This window comes from Ruditapes philippinarum, unplaced genomic scaffold (genome assembly GCF_026571515.1).
Source record: "Ruditapes philippinarum isolate M1 unplaced genomic scaffold, ASM2657151v2 ctg5712_1_1_1_1, whole genome shotgun sequence".
Classification (NCBI taxonomy): Eukaryota; Metazoa; Mollusca; class Bivalvia; order Venerida; family Veneridae; genus Ruditapes; species Ruditapes philippinarum.
The window spans coordinates 294-18,958 of NW_026856782.1; the positions used below are offsets into that span (position 1 = coordinate 294).

Below are 18,665 nucleotides of genomic sequence, written 5' to 3' on the forward strand. Positions count from 1 at the left end.
CAAAACGTACTGTAGACACAGATTCCTTTGTCTACAAAAATGTGAAAACAAAGACAGTCAAATTTAATTACCAAACTGTGGCAAACATTCCTACATTGTTAGCTATTGCCGGATAAGTTGTAACCTTCCTGGACTAATGAGCGATCAAACAAAGTATAATTACCGTGTATAAAAGCAATTTATTGAAAATTGTTATGAATTATTTCTTCTTCTAAAATGGCGGACTTAAACAGCATCAATTATCACATTGTACTTACTCATAACGATAACCTTAGTGTACTTACTAGTACGGCTTTTTCGAACCCAATATATTTCGACCTATGACTAAAGACCTAATGAAACCCACCATCAAGCTTGTAAGTGACCATAAAAACATTTATTTTGCAATAAATTAAGTTATATGTCATATATGCTTGTTCATTACAGTTTTGTATGTTCAATATTACAATTTGTTTATCTCCAAACAATTTTTTATCCACCACCTCATCGACAAACCCTTTCCATAATCTAACAACCTCCTTCTTTGTCCACAAATGAAAACATTCATTATGTAGGCAAAATATATTTTACGAATCAGTTATTTTATGGCACTTATGACTAGAGTTTTTATGAAACTACTACACATTCCTAGTTATTCCATGTAATAAATTATTTGCGAACTACTTTATTGACAAATGTTCATACCAAAATTTGGATTTAAATCCTCAATCATTTCTGATAAAGTTTTGAGTCAATGCAAAGTAAGCAGATACTTAACATATAGTCATTGTGAAATGTTCATTTTACTGTAATATACATATATGTACGGCATGTACGGGACTCTTTACCTTTTATGATAATGTAATAAAACAATAGGATGCAAAAAATGAAGAATTTTATAAATGAAGCAAAATATGTTGTTGTTCATGCACAAATTGTTCAATATTAAAAACAAAATACACATTTATTTGGAATTTTTGTGGAAATAAATAGAATCCTTTCATCCTTAAAGTTGCATGCCTCCAGATGAGCCAAAATAATTCAAAAAAATAAATAAAAGAAAACTCAACAATTCAAATTTCAAGTAATAATTTTCATGCATGATTAACGACTGATTGTGCAGTATTTATCATCCTAGTTTTACTGCGTGACTAACGCAGTAAGGGCAATATCTTACGATCTACCGATGGGACATTTCAACTTCATAACTTCCCGATTTCATCTTCGTGAATTCACAATTTCAACTTATTGAATTCCCGTTTTCAAAATACGAATTCACGAATTCCCGATTTTAGCTTCATAAATTCGTTAAGTTGAAATTAAGAAGTCATAAAGCTGAAATCGCGATGTCACGATGTTGAATTCGTGAAGTTGGAATTTTGAATTCGTGAAGATAAGATCGTCAATTTATAAAGATGTAATCGGGAATTCATGAAGTTCGAAATGTCCCTTCTGTATTTTTAGCATATTTAAACCTCATTTAATTATCATAATTAACGTGGATAGTAATTGTCATTTTTTCAATGTGTAAATTACGTTCTTTACTCACCTCATAATATTTTACTTTTGAATACATTTTCGTTAGAAATTATCATGAATCTGAAGGCATTCTGCTTTAATATGGTAAAAGAAATCAATAGACCCATTTTCAAAATATCCATCAAAATTAAACTGCGAGATAAAGGATATTGACCCAAATAAAAAGTGGGGTGTTTTGTATTCAGATAAGGTTATTATTGCAATTGTTAAAGTTGGAGTTATCTACAAAGTATGGACTTTAATCACATGGTTTTGTTGAAGATGTACTGTTGAAAACGTCATAATAACTGTTAAATGAGTCTCAGATGAGGGAAAAAACAACCAAAATGGAAGTTACAGGAAGGAAAGAAAAGACATCTATTTTGTATTGTGAACCTTGCGAAGTTGAATGTTCGATAACATCTGCAAATGGGGCATGCCGGGAATGCAAGGAATATATGTGTATCACATGCTTCCGTCATCATTTAAAAAGCAAACATACAAGAAACCACGTGTTGCTTTCTCTTGAAGAGTTTTCAAACCTTTCATTAGGAGGTGTATCTGAAGATGTCACCAGATGTGAAAAACACAAGAATGAAATCATCAAATTTTATTGCCGTCGGATGTGGTGATTGTATAGTATTAGATCATACGACCTGCAAACCTGAATATATCAACGACTTGTCGAAAACATTTAAAGAGGGAAATATATATAAAACTATTGCAAAAAGAGTTGAAGACATTGGATAAAAGATAACAACTTATGAACACGAGCTTGGAAAGAGAAGAGACGAAGTTAAATAGATGAATGAAAAAGCTCTTAAAGAAATCCGTGAATTTAGAAAGGAGATAAATAAATGTTTAGATGAAGGTGAGGCTAAAATCCTATTAGAAATAAAGGAACTGAGAAAGAAAAACACAGATATTCGGAAAAACCTTAAAAATGTTTTTACTCGCTAACTTCAGAGCTTGTGGAGATGAAACAGATGCTCAACACCAAGTTACATCGCGGGGATGCATTAGTTATAAATGCAGTGAATTGTAAGTCTAGTCATGACGACATAGAAACGATGCTTGAAAACACATCAAAAGAAAACGTTCTGAAAGGGGTCAAGTTTGTCCGTAATGAACATATGGCATGGCTTCTGAAATTTACAGATCCATTAGAAAGACTGAAGATAAATGCAAGACGGATTCCCCATCAACTAGGCATAAGTATATATGTTTCCTAGTTTCTTTCCATGATATCGTACGTTTCTATTAATCAATGTTGCTCAATTAAAATATCTGATTACATTTATTTCAGACTAACCTGTCATACAATTAGTCAGTGAATGTTTAATGTTTAATTATAACGAAGATAAAACGTTTTGAATCACATATGTGAAACATATATTATTTTATTAAAAATGACTCTATTTCGAGGATTTCCTTTCAATGGATTTTTGGTTTTAGTGCGGTCTTTGTAACATAATTATATAAATGGTTATATGTCTAATTAAAGGGATGACGATAATTATATGAAGTTTCGTTTCCTTTGAATATTGTCAAGGCAGTATCAATCTAAAATTGATCAAGTAAAATGGAACGATCACTGTAAATCATAGCGCAAAACAATATCAAAACAATTTTGAGATAGTATTAGGGCTAAATCCACATCATCAATGTGTTATTTAAAGTTAATGTGTATGCTTATGTTAGATGACATGTTCGTTAATTCAATATGCATATCGTTTCATGGAATTAGAACTAGAAAGTATCAACATATTTTGAACCAACATACAGATATTGATGATAATTTATAAAAAAAATCAACCTCGTAAAATGCAGTAAATTTACATGAAAATGAAAATTATCGGAATTGAATTGAGGATGTGTACGTGTATTCAACATAAAAGCATGAACAAAATATAAGCGGAAAACAGACAAGTTTTAGAAAAATTGTAAATGGCTATTTTATGGACAAAATTCATATGTTTCTTTTAAATATTGATCTTATTCACACAATGATATAAATCAGCCAAATCTTCTAGAATTGTCAACAACATTATGAGCATTTTGTGTAGCGGAATTTGAAATACATTTTGTAAAATTGTTGCGTAAGATTATGTTTGGTTGGTTTTCATTTCCAGAACAGAAACAGAAACATTATGGTGTTGGTGTGCGAGTTCGTCGAAGCCCTGACTGTAAACGCTCGAACCAGGTAATTTTGGTAGTATGTACCTGTAAATGATTCAAATGAGTTGTATTATTTTTTAAATAAATTTGTGTGTTTTTTTTTCTGTAAAAGTAATAATTTGCTTAACTTGTTCAATCATCGTAAGTTATACATAATGTACTTAAAATATCGATTATCAATAAAAAAAATATCGATATATTTTCAGGACGGTGGGCGACCAGGCAAGGTCATAGGATTTAATCAGAGCGGCCTGGCAATCGTAAAATGGGATAATGGATATATGGATAGTTACTGCATTGGACAAGAAGACTCGCATGACCTGGAAATCATTTAGAAACTCTGTTGACAACAATAAGACTAAATACATTAATACAAAATTGTTGCTTAAGTCAATATCCGCATGAAAACAGAAAATAAAAAAAAGCCGTATGAAAATGTTTGTGAAGTGTTCATCCATTTAAACTTGTCATAATTTATGGGTTAAATGTTCAATTAATCTGCACTTGTTATGATATAGATATATACAGTTTTATGTTCGATTAATCTACACTGGTCATAATGTATACGGTTTTGTGATCAATAAATCTACACTTGTCATAATATAAACGGTTTTATGTTCGATTAATCTACACTTGTCATTATGTATACGGTTTTATGTTCGATTAATCTACACTTGTCATAATGTGTTCGATTTTTATTATCAATAAATCTACACTTGTCATAATATAAACGGTATTATTATTGTTAACAATTTAACACTGACGATCTGTGTACGAACAACGAACACTTTATATTTTAGATGCACAAAGAACCTTGATCTTAGGAAACAATCATTAAAAGTATGGTTGCTAAGAATTCACTGTATTCTCACTAAAAATTGTAATGTTTAATAAGTCATGGCATAGTCATATAATTTGCATTTTTTTTAAAGATCGTATTTAAATGATACATTAATTAGTACAAATTTAAACTTTTTCAAACATTTTTGAATACGATGTATACAAGCAAAGTGTTTATTGAATTAACAACATATCCTCATTGACAAGTATCAAAGAAGACCCATGAGCCTAAAGCATAAAATTCAAAATTCGTTACAAAGACCAACTAGGACATTTCAAACGGACAAATCTGAAAAGAATTATGTAGAAATATACTCGGAATAAAAACGAAACATCATTGTTTTTGTGCGGTAACTTGTCCGATTGGAGTAAAAAGAGATAAGAGCATTTTCGTAATTGGTCCAGACCGTCATCAAATTATACACAAAAATATAAACAATATACTAGTAAGCAGTCATGTCAAGAATTACTCCTTTAAATATACTTCAAAAATAGTCCAAGCAATTGTTGTAAATTGTTTGCATATGCAGTCCCAAAATGTATATCAAAGAGATAAGCAAATGAAATGTATAAAGTAGTTCATATATACATGTATTGGCAATAAAAAGTACAAAGATAATAATATAGAATTAACAGAGTTAAGCAAAAAGTACAAATGGTAAAGAATGAGGGTAAATAAACACACCGATTGGTGAAACTAAGTTAATATATTAAAACTAACAGCATGAAAATGAAAACATAGCTCTATTTAGAAGTGAAAAGGATGTTATTATCAAAATGAAGCTTTCTTAGGTCCTGACAATGTTGTCATTTGTTCACCGCATTTCATATCTTACAAGTTGATGCATTCTTCTTTCAAAGTAACATTGACGACACCATATTTTAATGTCTAGGTCTGAAAAAAGAGACATGACTTAAAAATCAAGGACGAACTAATAAAGCTATTGTCATCAAGTAAGAATTGCACTTAGAGGACCCTGAGCTTATGGTATGATGTGCCTAAAGACAGTATGAGAAGTCTAAATACTCTCTGATTAGCCTTAATACTGACTGACGTGCCTAAAGACAGTATGAGAAGCCTAAAGACTCTCTGAGGAGCCTAAAGACAGTCTGAGGTACCTAAAGAATGAGGAGCCTATAGACAAAAAGAGGCATGACTTTAAAATCAAAGACATACTAATAAAGCTATTGTCATCAAGTAACAATTGTACTTAGAGGACCCCGAGCTTAAAGTATGAGGAGCCTAAAGACTCTCTGGGGAGCCTTAAGATAGCCTGAGGCGCCTACAGACAGTCTAATTAGCCTAAAGACAGTCCGATTAGCCTAAAGACAGTCTGAGGTGCCTAAAGACAGTATGAGAAGCAAAAAGACTCTCTGAAGAGCCTTAAGATAGCCTGAGGCGCCTACAGACAGTCTGATCAGCCTAAAGACAGTCCGATTAGCCTAAAGACAGTCTGAGGTGCCTAAAGACAGTATGAGAAGCATAAAGACTCTCTGAAGAGCCTTAAGATAGCCTGAGGCGCCTACAGACAGTCTGATTAGCCTACAGACAGTCTGTTTAGCCTTAAGACAGTCCGATTAGCCTAAAGACAGTCTGAGGTGTAAAATGTAACGTGAACATGCATAAACACCTTACATCAAATTATTTTTTAAACTCGATCATTTTGGACGAAAGTAACTTGCACAATAATAATTCAGACACCTGGAAATCCTTAAGAACAACTCGAAAATTACACAACATCTTATACACGAGTGTGTCAATAAGCTGTAATGTGTTTATTGTTAACATAAAGTCCAATTAAATATCTCAAATATCTTTTTTCAATTAATCATGATTTACGTACGTTGTATGTAAAGTTCATTTATTCTACAGTGAAAGGTTCAGACTATGACAGCATATAATAGTGTATAACGATTCGCTACAGTTAAAGTGTTTTTAGTTTTAGCGTTTTCAATCATTGTTCCTTGTTTAGATGCAATATAGTTTGGAGACTCTTTGCTTTCATTCTTAAAGATAAAATAAGAAATGTGTGACATTTGTCTCTTGCAAACCTCGTGAAATTCGAGTGTTATTTAACCATACTTCTGTCAGGATAATGTGTTGAGTTGCGAAACATGTGAATAATATTTGATTTTATTATTATGAATACATATAAACTTTACACAGAGTTGAATAAATCCACTTCTCCCTTCATGCTTTCTTAGTAAGCTTGCAGCGCTTTCTCTTTGCTGATCTTGCCATGGTCAAAAGCATCATCGATAATCTTTTTATAGGCTGTGTAGCCAATATAAGACGGATCTAAGTTGACCTGCACCCAGTTGTTGTATACACCAAACTTTCCCTTATATGGACAATTACATATGATAAAAAATAGTTGTATATGTTATCATAATTAATGTGTAAAGTGTAAGTGAATGGAAAAAAGGTTGACATTTTAGCTTGTCAATATGATGTGAATCATGTGATATACATTTGTATATTGCAAGAATAACATTGACCATGACCAATGTCAAATTTATATTTTAGTACATATGATATATTCACCATCTTAAACGTCCGTATCTGTTCCATGTTATTGCAGACATTTGTAGCTTTTAAATCGCTCATTAACTGATTGTTAGACAGGTTTTCTGAGCATGACAACAGTTGGTGACAAAAATAAAAAAAATCATTATTCATATAACTATACACATGTATAAGCTAAGTGTTGGGATTGTATTACTTCATAATAATTCATATATATTGATGAATTCCTGAAAATCTGTTTTTATTTTTAGGAAAATAAAATCAATAAAGATTTCAGTAATCGAACACAGGCATCTATAAAATCTATAAAACAGGAAAGTTCACTTTTACTATTTCTACGACAAATGATGGGTATTCTGTTTAAATTTGGAATCTTTTGTTTGACAAATACCATAACTCTAGTAACTTTTGCTTTTTTATTTTATAATTTCTACATTAGTGCAATATGAACAAATCATCTTTACAAATCGCATTTTATCAAAATTTGGGTTGTGCATATTTATAATATCTTTACATGTAAATAACTGATAACTTACATTTTACTATTTTATATTTATTCATTCAATTTTACAAGAAGTTTGTTTGCAAATATGTAACCCTAATAAGTCTTATAGCCTTTTAAGCACTATATTGTACTTACCGTGATTATTTTGTCTTTGATTGATTTTTTAAAACATGTTTGTAGTCTAATAGTGGTTATTTTAGTATTAAAATACTTATTAATAAATTGACTTAAATTTATGCGGTCATACGATTGGAATTGTTTTATTCCGAGGAGACTGGCTGACCGTTGATCATTTTCGCTTCGTGTTTGTCACTAAAACATACATAATTATGCTATAAAACACACTGAAACCTGAAATTTAGTCAAACTATCATGATCGCTGTGGCGTCGTTGACATTGTCGTTGTGCAAACAATTTAATGTAGTTCATTATTCAAACATTTTAAAAGTTATCAAGTATAACCATAAAAACTTGGAATATTTTCCTAATATTATGACAAGGTAAGTGGCATAATTCTGAAAGTAATATATTTGGTGTTATGCCCTATTTTAACTTTTTAAAAGACAAAAATGTATTAAAATGTGATGTAGTGATGAAAAAATAAAAAGCAGAATACAGAGTGATTAGATTTAAATTTGCCAGAGATACGATAATTTGTTTATTCATCTATTGATTAGGGCGGCTGATTTGTTACATTTCTGAGCGTTGAGTTGTCGCTTGTGAAAACACAACAAATATCGTTATTGCCTTATCGTCTTGGCGCCGCTAGAGTGCCAAACTGCGGATTATCGTTCTTTTATTTGAGTCAATCGACACTGTGTCATTTCGAAAACACACCGCAAGGCAACGCACCTTTTGTCGTGTTTCTTCGCTAGCGACAGGACGACAAAGCGACGTGCAAAAGTATTACAAATCAGTCTCCATAGTTTATATAATGTAGACATGAAATAAATTATATTCTTCGAGATAATATGTACAAATCATTGATATTAAACAAACCTTTGAATAAGGAAACATTACACCTTTACCCTGACCTTCACAAAAATATAATGCTTGCCTGCCTTATGTCTTTATGGATTTGATACTTAAAATACAAATTGCATTGATGTTTACAGCTTTGGGTGATTGTGTGGATAAAATATCTTAATTATTGAATTCATCGTCATAAGCTTATACTTTCAATTCAACTGTTAAAGGTCTAGATGTTCTCTTTGATAGAAGGTGTTCAAGTGTTTCTGCAATATTTTAACTGAACGCATTTTTAAAAGATACAAACTTTACCAGGTATTATACATTGTGTAGATCGAATTTCTAGAATGCCATTGGCAGTTCTAGAATGGTTCAATATCTCAAAATGTTAATATCTTGTGATTCTGCCTGTTTGTAACATCGATTTTCATTTGATAACCATGACATTTATGTAATCTATATACCTGACTTATCTTTAGCTCGATTATCTTACTGTCAAGCACTTAGAATAGTCAAGTACACTGTCTTACGGGACTGCATTTGTTTATCAAAGAAATTCAAATACAAGTATTCAATATTTGTATCAAAAACATTATACAGATTATATGGTCGTATATATGTATCCTTTGCATGTTTTACCATAACCTCGAGCCACCAGACGAGGATTATATTAAGCAAATGCAAGGATTATATAAGCCATAGGCAAGGATTATTTAAATGAAAGGCAAGGATTATATAAACCAAAGGCAAGGATTATTAAAATGAAAGGCAAAGATTATATAAACCAAAGGCAAGGATTATATAAACGAAAGGCAATGATTATTTGAACAAAAGGCAAGGATTATATAAACCAAAGGCAATGATTATATTAACCAATGGCGAGGAGTATATAAACCAAAGGCAAATAGTATATAAGCAAGGAATACATTCATTATGATCCATATAACATTACTTTAAATATACCATACTAAAGATGTTCATATACTGGTCTAATTTAAACGATTATATTCTGATTAGATCCTTTTTTCATGCCCATTTTTCTTTAAATGAAGCACATAATCATTTTTGTCGATTAAATCTTTTGGCTGCATTTTATCATATGTTTTGCAAACACGTGAAAAATGTTACTAATAAAGATATTATAATAAATAATAACAAATAAAGTTATCACATTTTATTTGAATAGCAAATTTGCGTCATTAATTGCACAAATGATATTTGTTAAAAACGAGTCATAATAAAATGAAAAACTTGATCAAAACAAAGCATACTTTGTTTTGATTATTGTCCCCCTGTTACTGGCCCAAACATTTTAAAACACACATGTTTATTTTATAAATCAAATATAGTGTTGAAGTTTAAAAGAATGATTTTGAGATAGGATGATGATAAACTCCCTGAGATTCCAGGACAATAGGTTCCAAACTATGGACAATACAGTTCGAAAAGAACAGATGTCAGAATAAAGCATTATTAGAGCTGTTAAGTTTCATAATATAATTAGAATATTGTTATTAATCTCAAATTTCAATGAACCATTTTGTTTTTACAAACTTGATTGATATATGATAATTTGATTTTTAAGTTAAAATCCGTACACTTCATCAATCCCATTTGTTCTCTTTTGCTACAAAAACACTGATGCCAATTCATAACTACTTGGAGCTGTGTTTTAGTATTCTGTACACAAAACTCAGCTGTTCAGCATATCAACTGCTTCTACGCCTGCCTTCACAAATAAGAGGTAGCGTCTATATTTTGAGATAACTCTCCAAGTATACACAGTTAAACCTGTGAACAAAGGCCAGCAAATGGAAAGACGGAAATTGGCCTTTACAGACAAGTGGGCTTTATTTTGACTGTAATGACACATTAAACATCGTTGGCATCGACAACTGGAACTTGCAAATCCTGTTTATTTGATTGATATTGTTCTGTGTCATAAGGTGTATAAGTCCTACCTATTCTTGATGATGTGACGATGTCACCATTTTCATCCAGTAAAGAATTCGTGTCGTCTGCTGGTTTTATTGTTTGGTTATTTTTAAGAGGAAATTCGGTAACTATGGTTATATCAACTGTTGGTACTGGTTGTTTCTTGAAAAATCGTATAATATAATGTTCAATTGAAATCAGAAGGCCAGCTAATAAAAAATAGTCAACCAGTTGATATCAAGGATGCATGCTAGTTACCCGTGTAATCTTTCAGCCACCCTGTAATTAAGAATGATTAAAGTTTTTTGTAGGATATAAGTAATTTCAGACAAAGATTTCTATTACAGACCCTAAATAAGTGTCAAAACCATGGCGTTCTTCAGAATATTATGTTTTGTTAACTCAATGAAACAAAGAATATCTGGTTCTAATTTGTAGGACATCTTTTATGAAACATTCACCATTTCGAAACCTTTAAAATGCACTTCTACAATATGCATTGCTTTGTTGCATATAACAAGAAATATGTGCATGTGAAAAAATAATTTAGATCTTACTGTGAGAAAGAATTCATTTAGTACTAGATGTTATTAATAATATTTATGTTGATCAATTATTGTTGAAAATATGATATACCACCTTCCTTTGCTTAAATCTAAAATGGTAAGCGTAACTATATTTGATGGTTACGTTACTTTAAATGAAATTACTGTAAAGTATTATTCTGTATAACGTAAATAGGTTTATGAACGTAAAGACATGTTGTAGGAATATGTACCAACAGCTGGCTGACTTATAACAACACCAAACGCTAAACAAAGCATGACAAGGCCAAATGCTGGCGCAAAATCTTCCATTCCGACAACATCAATTATTAAAACGGAAACTAAACTCCAAAATGATCCTGGAAACGTCCCGATTACACCAGCATATACCCCAAGGAAAACAAAAATGTCGAAGAAAGGTGCAATGAAACTAAACACAGGCGCAATGAGCATGCTTAAGAAGAAAAAAATATGTTTTCTTTTCATGATGTTTCGATCAGCTATTAAGCCAAATGCAATTCTTGCAACAACCTCGCACCCTCCCATTTTTGTTACCCCGTACACCGCATGCGTAGTGTCATATCCAACATCTTTGATATAGGCAGGTATCATTATGAGGTTACTAGTATTTCCATACCCGTTCATACAAAGTACAACACTAACGCAATACATTGAAAATCTTGGATTTCTGAATAGGGAAAAGCGAAAATCCAGTCCATAACAATTGGTCAGCGTGTCCTTAGATTTCTGGTCATCATTAACTTTCTTCAATAACAGTTCTAGATCTTTCCTTGCACCTGTTGATTCTTGAGATTCTTTTTCTTTCAATAAAAGCTTAGGTTGTTTGAAGACACATGCAGCTACGCAGACATTCAACAAAATGCCGCCAATTACCCAGAATGCCCCATGTAAGCCGTATTTCTTAATAAAGAAACTGAAATAAATAGGGATATGTAAATTTCCGGACAAACTCAATTTATTTCTATAGCATTTGAGTTGAGAAATAGAAAATACCATGGTTGTTCAAATATGAATGCAACTAGGCCAATATCTAGCTTGTAACCACGAACTCTGTACATATATCGCATAGATGGTTGTGAAAGCTCTCAATTGATACAATACATGTGTAAATCAGTTCAGTATAGCTTTGACAATAGCTCGATTAACTCTATCTACTCGTGTATACTAGCTAAAATGGTTGGGTTAAGGTCTCCTTTCACTGACCAAATACAGTCCTACATCTAGAACCGCTGTATTCAAAAGACATGTGTTTATGGGAATAATGGACTTTATAATGTGTCAAACGGTGGTGTATGAAATTTGAAAGTGGTGTGGATTCAGTAAAAGATGCACCTCATGGACGCCCTCCGAAAACTGCAACTTCGCCAAAAATGGTTGAAAAAGTAAAGGATTTGATTGCTACTAATGCAAGATTTACAACTAAGCATAAAGCTAAATGCGTTGGTTTGTCTGTAGGAGCCGCTCATACAATTCTCAGACGTGACTTTAAATGAGAAGGATAAGAGCCAGATGGATACCCCATCTCCTTACAAAAGTGCAAACACTTGCTCGGATAAGAATCTCCAAAGAATTGTTAAACAGTTCTCTAAATACAACAATCGATCTTTCACAAATATCATCACTGGTGTTCACTTTAATTTATGAGCCCAAGCGAAAGATACATAACAAAATATGGGCAACCAATGGAAGTCAAATACCTTGCATAGCAGTCAAATACCTTGCATAGCAAAACGTACAAGTAGCTATATGTTTCTTTACCAATCAAGGGTCTGCTATTCAAAATTGCCGCACCTTAGGGTAAATATGTAAATGCCAAGTTTTACAAAGGCAAGGCTCTTCGTAAATAAAGAAATATTCCAAATATTTACTGGTCTCAGTGGTGACAGGTTGTTATGACAATGCTTCGTCAAACAAAGCTGCCATTCCACGAGAATATCTAAAACAGGAAAAGGTTGTCGAGCTTCCTCACCTCCTTGTTCGCCATATCTTCCCCCTTTTGACATTTTCCTATTTTTGAGGCTCAGAAAACACCTTGCTGGAAGAAAATAGCAAACGCAATAAAATCTCGGTTCGGCTATTTTCCAGTGTTTGAACAGTATACTTCGAAAATATTTTGAGATTGGATTAAAAGACTAAAACTTGGTATATCACAAGGTGGTGAGTATTTTGAAGGACTGAGATAATTATTTTAACACCGTTTGTTAAGCGCTTCCGAAAATTGACCAACTTGCATTCATATTTGAACACCCCTCGTATAAAGTGAAATTAAATTTCAGGAACCTATTTCAAATTTTTATGATAATACACGGTATACCAAATAATTAATTAAGTAATATGATTAGGACAGTACATGTAAAATTTCAAAAGACAACAACCTATAAATAGCAGGATATGTCAACGCCCCTATTCCACTCCCAGAAACGACAATTCCGTTAGCAAGTGCTGTATGTTTCTTGAAGTAACAAGTGATGATAGTTGAACATGGTGAAAACGACAAACCATATCCAAGCCCTATACGAAAAATATAAAAACAATGTTCAAGTTATTATATCTTTTGCGGTCTTGTATTCTGATCAGCAAACAGAAGTTGATCATTATCATAGTAGAAAGTCATTTTATCACAAATATCATTTATAACCTGCGCACCCTCCCATGGCCAGGTACATGATTTCCATCTTTGGCACAAATCCCGACAGAAAATATCCGAGACACAACAGTAAACCCCCAAATGCCACACGTCGGAATAAAATTTTTCGACTGAACGAGTTAGCTACTGGAGCTGTGGAAGGAGATAAAATTAAAAACTTATAGGTCACCGAGTACAATAAATAATTTATTTAGTTGTCATGAAAAAGATTGATAAAAAGGAGGATTTTGATTTGTTTTACAATACCTTAAACAATCTATTTAAGTTACATAGTGAAAATTAATTATACATTGCAGCAGGGTCTTTCGAATAGATTGAAAGACCCTGATTGCCGGATAGAAGAATTTCAAAACATTTACTCAATGTGGACTGACATTTATCTTTATGACAGGAGTGTTGATTTGATAGATACCGAAAACTTCATATTTACTCGTAATTAAGTTATTGTTAAACAATAAAGAATCCCTCCAAAAGCAATGCACATTTATGTCAAGATTATATAATTATTTATGGCAACACGGTCTTTCAAACAGATTGAAAGACCCTGATTACAAGATAGAATCAATTCAAAACATTTAGTCATTGGATGTACTCAATGTGGACTGACATTTATCTTTGTGACTCGAGTGTTGAGTAGATAGATAGACAGAGAACTACTTAAAACTGCAGTCAGAGCAGAAATATTATATAATACAGATATATGTGCGAGTTTCGGTTCTTCACGGTATAATCGGCATCGTATACAAAGTGTTTAAGCCATTCAGATTTGGAGAATTTTATATGTGGATCTTTTATTATATATTTTTGTATATCTTTATCAATACTGAGAGATTTCACTTGGTAGTTAGACAGTTACACATACTCACATAGTCCTAATACTAGTAGAAGAACCATACTCCCTATCCAAGCTGTATTACCAGATCCTGTGCCATAATAAGACACCATTTCTGTATACAATATACCATAAGCCTTGATAGTTCCAATAACAAGGCAATACATCATGAAACATCCTGTAATGAAAAATTTCTTTGTTTAATACATCTTAAGAGTACTCCACTGATGTTGCTTTGGGTATGGCGGCACTGGTAAAAATCTTCCGAGATAAATGTTTCATTTGATGTAGGTCTAGTTTAAAACATGTGTACAAAATTTAAGATAATTCATTCACTCCGTCTTTTTTTGTTCTTTTTTCTTTTCGGAATAATTATTCTTATTGAGAAAAATGTCCAAAATTTTAAAGCACAAACATCCAATTTGCAATCTATACTATATAAGTATATATCTTTTACATATATTTCTGTTTTAAGCGACCCGGTTAATTTATGTAATATGTAATTCGAATTTTATATTTTAAGGCTTTTAGACCTCATGTCAGTGAAGTTCCTTTTAGCAATATATTTTGAATGGTTCCATATCTGTACCTTTAAAAAATTGATATCATAACAAAATTCACAAGAAAAAGAACAACAACAAAATAGTCCATTTGATAAAAACAAAAAGAAAATATACTTTTTGAATAAGAAAAGTCAAAATAATTTTGGAACGGGTCAACATTGCCGACATTACTGACATAGAAATACCTGCTAAAATAACCCAGGCATATCCGTGATCCACATCTGGGTCGACTGTATCGACGTCGGTACGTTTCTCGTCTTTTTGTACTGCCATGTCTCTTCTTATCGTTTTAGTTATCGCTATTTGTAACCTCTAAGTTCAGCATATTTTAATAATTCAACCTTAAATAAGAACAAATAATATCACTATGCAGTATGTTAACCGCACGGTATATCTGTTGATTCGTAGCCTAAGTGAAACAAGAATATCGTTGTAAGCTATGGATGCTCCTCGAATCCGCATATCTGTCAATGTATTCAATGCACATAAGTCAATAAAGGCTGTAAGAGCAAAAGTGTAAAATACATGTATATGTTTTGCACCAGTGCGGTGCCTCCACCCCACACCCCAAAGTTAGAGGTCAACCAAATGTATAAATATTCAACGAGAAATATCACTCTATAAATAAAGACTATACCTGCTGAATAAAAACGACACCATTTAATACATAAAACTGTTTCTAGCACTGGTGTTCCTGACATTACTGTTGGATTGTTCCATTTTGCTAATACAGTAACTATAGACGAGTATTTTACGAAACAAAAAAAATCTTATCAAACGCATGATTTGCTAGTTTATATAAAGTCGTGTGCAAAAATAAAATTCTGTGTAAAAATATATTTATTTGACACAAGACAAGCTTACTTTCGCGCTTTGGTACACCACTATTTCTTTGCTCATTTTGGTCGTCTCTGTTTTTTTTTTTATTTCTGTTCCATTGACCTTCTTAATGGCATTGATTTCTTTTCCGTCATTTATTCCGTCTTGCTTCTATAATATAATTTTAACCTCTATATATTTATGTGCACGGTTACAGCTAGTGCATCAAAACAGAAATCTCTAATGAATTATTGTTTTTTTTTACTCTTAAAGGCCCATTATGCTCCAGCCATTTTTCTATTTATTACCACAAAAGCATTTTAATTTTACTGTCCTGCAATAGTTTAAAAAAAATAATTGCAAATTACCTGAACCATCGTTTGCCTCATTTGCTTTTGGCAATAAGTACAGTTTCAGTGATTTAGTATTTTGTATAGAAGTCAAATTCCTGCTTTGTTTACATTTTACTACTTTTATGAGAAATAATTTTTCATTTAGCGCTACTTTTTTCTTGTGATACGCATCTAATATGCTCATAAACTATTATTTACCCATTTTGAAACTCATGTTTGCTCATTCTAAAGAAGGCAAAAATTATTCATTTCCGAGGCATAATGGGCCTTTAAATTAAAGATTTCTATCATCTGTATGGATTGTAGTATTAAAACTTCTTACTAAGATGAAAAAAATGAAACTAAGTATAGTATGACTCATTAAGGAGATTGAAAGGAAATTGTAATGATAACATATTTAACAATAAAACGGAAGGAAATATTACATAAATTGTTTGTCCACCTAATTATCTTTTTTCTACAAATATGTTCTTTATCTTTGTTGTTAAAAAGGATCTAAAACATTTAGATTAAATAAGTCATAAATTGAATCACATATTTATATACATATTTAAAAGTATTCATTTGAAAAAGATCAATTCTCTCAAGGACAGAACTGCGTGTTATATATGTCTTACCTTTAACATGTATCCATTTCTTTCTTACACTAAACACAGTATTGATATACATGTATCTGCTCATATAGTTCTTTTACACAGCGGATTCGCACGCTCATTTATCCAAAGGGACCCGGCACAGTGTTGGGATAGTGTAAAAAAGTAATTCTAGAAAAAAAAAATTATACTTTATATATAATATATAGACAAGGGGTTGAACTCGCCAAATCGGCCGAATGCCCCTAGTCCAGTTATAGTCAAAATTGCAAAGTCATTCTTGCGTAAATTATATAAAGCTATATATCAAAATTGCAGCTTTAAATGACATCACTAGACGTTGACAATAACATTATTGTCCCACTTTAAACCGGGGTTTTTGAACAACAAACCGATATTTCGGATGAAACATCGTATTTTTGCTAGGTCGGACAAAACCGTGCAACCTGTCAACACTCGATTTTCTACGTGTAAAAAAAGGCAATTCCAGACCATGTCATTATCACCCCAACCCGCAATAAATCGATAAAACAAAACAAAATAAACAACTTACCGCTGAAAATTGTTCCAAAACCAATCAATTATGGCAAAACATTCATTTCTTTTTATTTCTCTTTTCCGACAAAATATTTTTTTTAAGCCATGATACATACTCGGCAACGGTTGTAAGACATCGTTTTGTTGGACGAAATTCCCTGGTGACCGCATCGCAACTGGGCTTTTGTATTTAACTCAACCAATGAAATATCGTTTCAAATTGGTCACGTGATAGGCCAATGGATGCTGATTACAACTTTCCCCATTTTCACATTCAGTAATTAATTGTTTACAGACGCTATAAAACATTTTAAAATCAATTTCCGGGCGGTAAGTTGTTTATTTTGTTTTGTATTATCGATTTATTGGGGGTTGGTAAATGGCATGGTTCTGGAATTGCGTTTTTACACGTAGAAAATCGCCAGTGTTGACAGGTTGCACGGGTTTTGTCCGACCTAGCAAAAAATACGATGTTTCATCCCGAAATATCGGTTTGTTGTTCAAAAAACGGTTTTAAGTGGGGACAATAATGTTATTGTCAACGTCTAGTGATGTATTTCAGCTGCAATTTGATATATAGCTTTATATAATTTACGCAAGAATGACTTTGCAATTTTGACTTATACTGGACTAGGGGCATTCGGCCGATTTGGCGAGTTCAACCCCTTGTCTATATATTATATATACAATATATTTTTTTTAAAATTACTTTCTTACACTATCCCAACACTGTGCTGGGTCCCTGTGCATTTATCAAACATAGCATGCATAATTTCATAGAAGGGTTATAACTAATTAACTCGTGATTATGTAGATTTATATAACGCTTCAACTTGCATGCTATATTTAGATTGCTCAAACAAAGAACAGTAAATTCGATTTTTCTCGAACGTTCTGATTCAGAATAAAAACGGAAGATACACTTGTTTAATGTTTACCATGCTTAACGAGTTAAAATGTGAACTGGTATTGATCAGCTTTTTTATTAATAATATATAGACGTTGAAAAAGGATTTTTGTGCTCAAAACAGCTTGCATAAATTAAATCTAAAAATTGATAACTGAATTTGATTTAAGATGTTTATTCACCAGTCATTTAATAATTCACGCAATCGGAAAACCTTTCTAAACACCTGTTTCTGATAATTTCTGTACATACAGCGCTAGGGAATTCACTTAAATGGCGTGTTAACATAGCGATAATTATGATTTTTTTTTTTTTTTTTTTTTGGATTTTTTTGAAAAAAACAAAAAACAATCTTTTGCTTTAAAAATGATTAAACATTATTGTAGCAGAATATATG

At 32.0% G+C, this 18,665-nt stretch overlaps 3 protein-coding genes across 3 annotated transcripts in view; 1 reads left to right on the top strand and 2 right to left on the bottom strand.

Annotated features, from left to right (window-relative positions):
* The first annotated feature begins 1,104 nt into the window (after positions 1-1,104).
* The window catches only part of LOC132747697 (putative HERC2-like protein 3), a 30,012-nt gene continuing 12,451 nt past the window's right edge, over positions 1,105-18,665 (top strand). The window contains exon 1 of the mRNA XM_060737186.1: positions 1,105-2,712. Within this exon, the coding sequence (XP_060593169.1) occupies positions 2,475-2,712 (238 nt within the window). The 5' untranslated portion in view covers positions 1,105-2,474. The remainder of the gene's footprint in view (positions 2,713-18,665) is intronic.
* Positions 6,702-18,665, bottom strand: part of LOC132747695 (uncharacterized) — a 30,143-nt gene continuing 18,179 nt past the window's right edge. The window contains exon 5 of the mRNA XM_060737185.1: positions 6,702-6,857. Within this exon, the coding sequence (XP_060593168.1) occupies positions 6,717-6,857 (141 nt within the window). The 3' untranslated portion in view covers positions 6,702-6,716. The remainder of the gene's footprint in view (positions 6,858-18,665) is intronic.
* On the bottom strand, positions 9,676-15,394 carry LOC132747693 (monocarboxylate transporter 12-like). The gene is made up of 4 exons (XM_060737179.1): positions 15,245-15,394; positions 14,531-14,674; positions 13,393-13,528; positions 9,676-11,930 (listed from the first exon to the last, which is right to left on the bottom strand). The coding sequence occupies exons 1-4, from the start codon at positions 15,330-15,332 to the stop codon at positions 11,195-11,197; spliced, it is 1,104 nt and encodes a 367-aa protein (XP_060593162.1). The 5' UTR covers positions 15,333-15,394; the 3' UTR covers positions 9,676-11,194.

Bases quoted from the DNA above. Each gene is read 5' to 3' on its own strand.
- LOC132747693 (XM_060737179.1), bottom strand. From the start codon at position 15,332: ATGGCAGTACAAAAAGACGAGAAACGTACCGACGTCGATACAGTCGAC. The intron at 13,529-14,530 runs GTGAGTATGTGT...TTTTTCGTATAG, and splicing joins TCTACTAGTATTAGGACTAT to GGCTTGGATATGGTTTGTCG. The intron at 11,931-13,392 runs GTTGTTGTCTTT...TATTTATTTCAG, and splicing joins ACATATCCTGCTATTTATAG to TTTCTTTATTAAGAAATACG.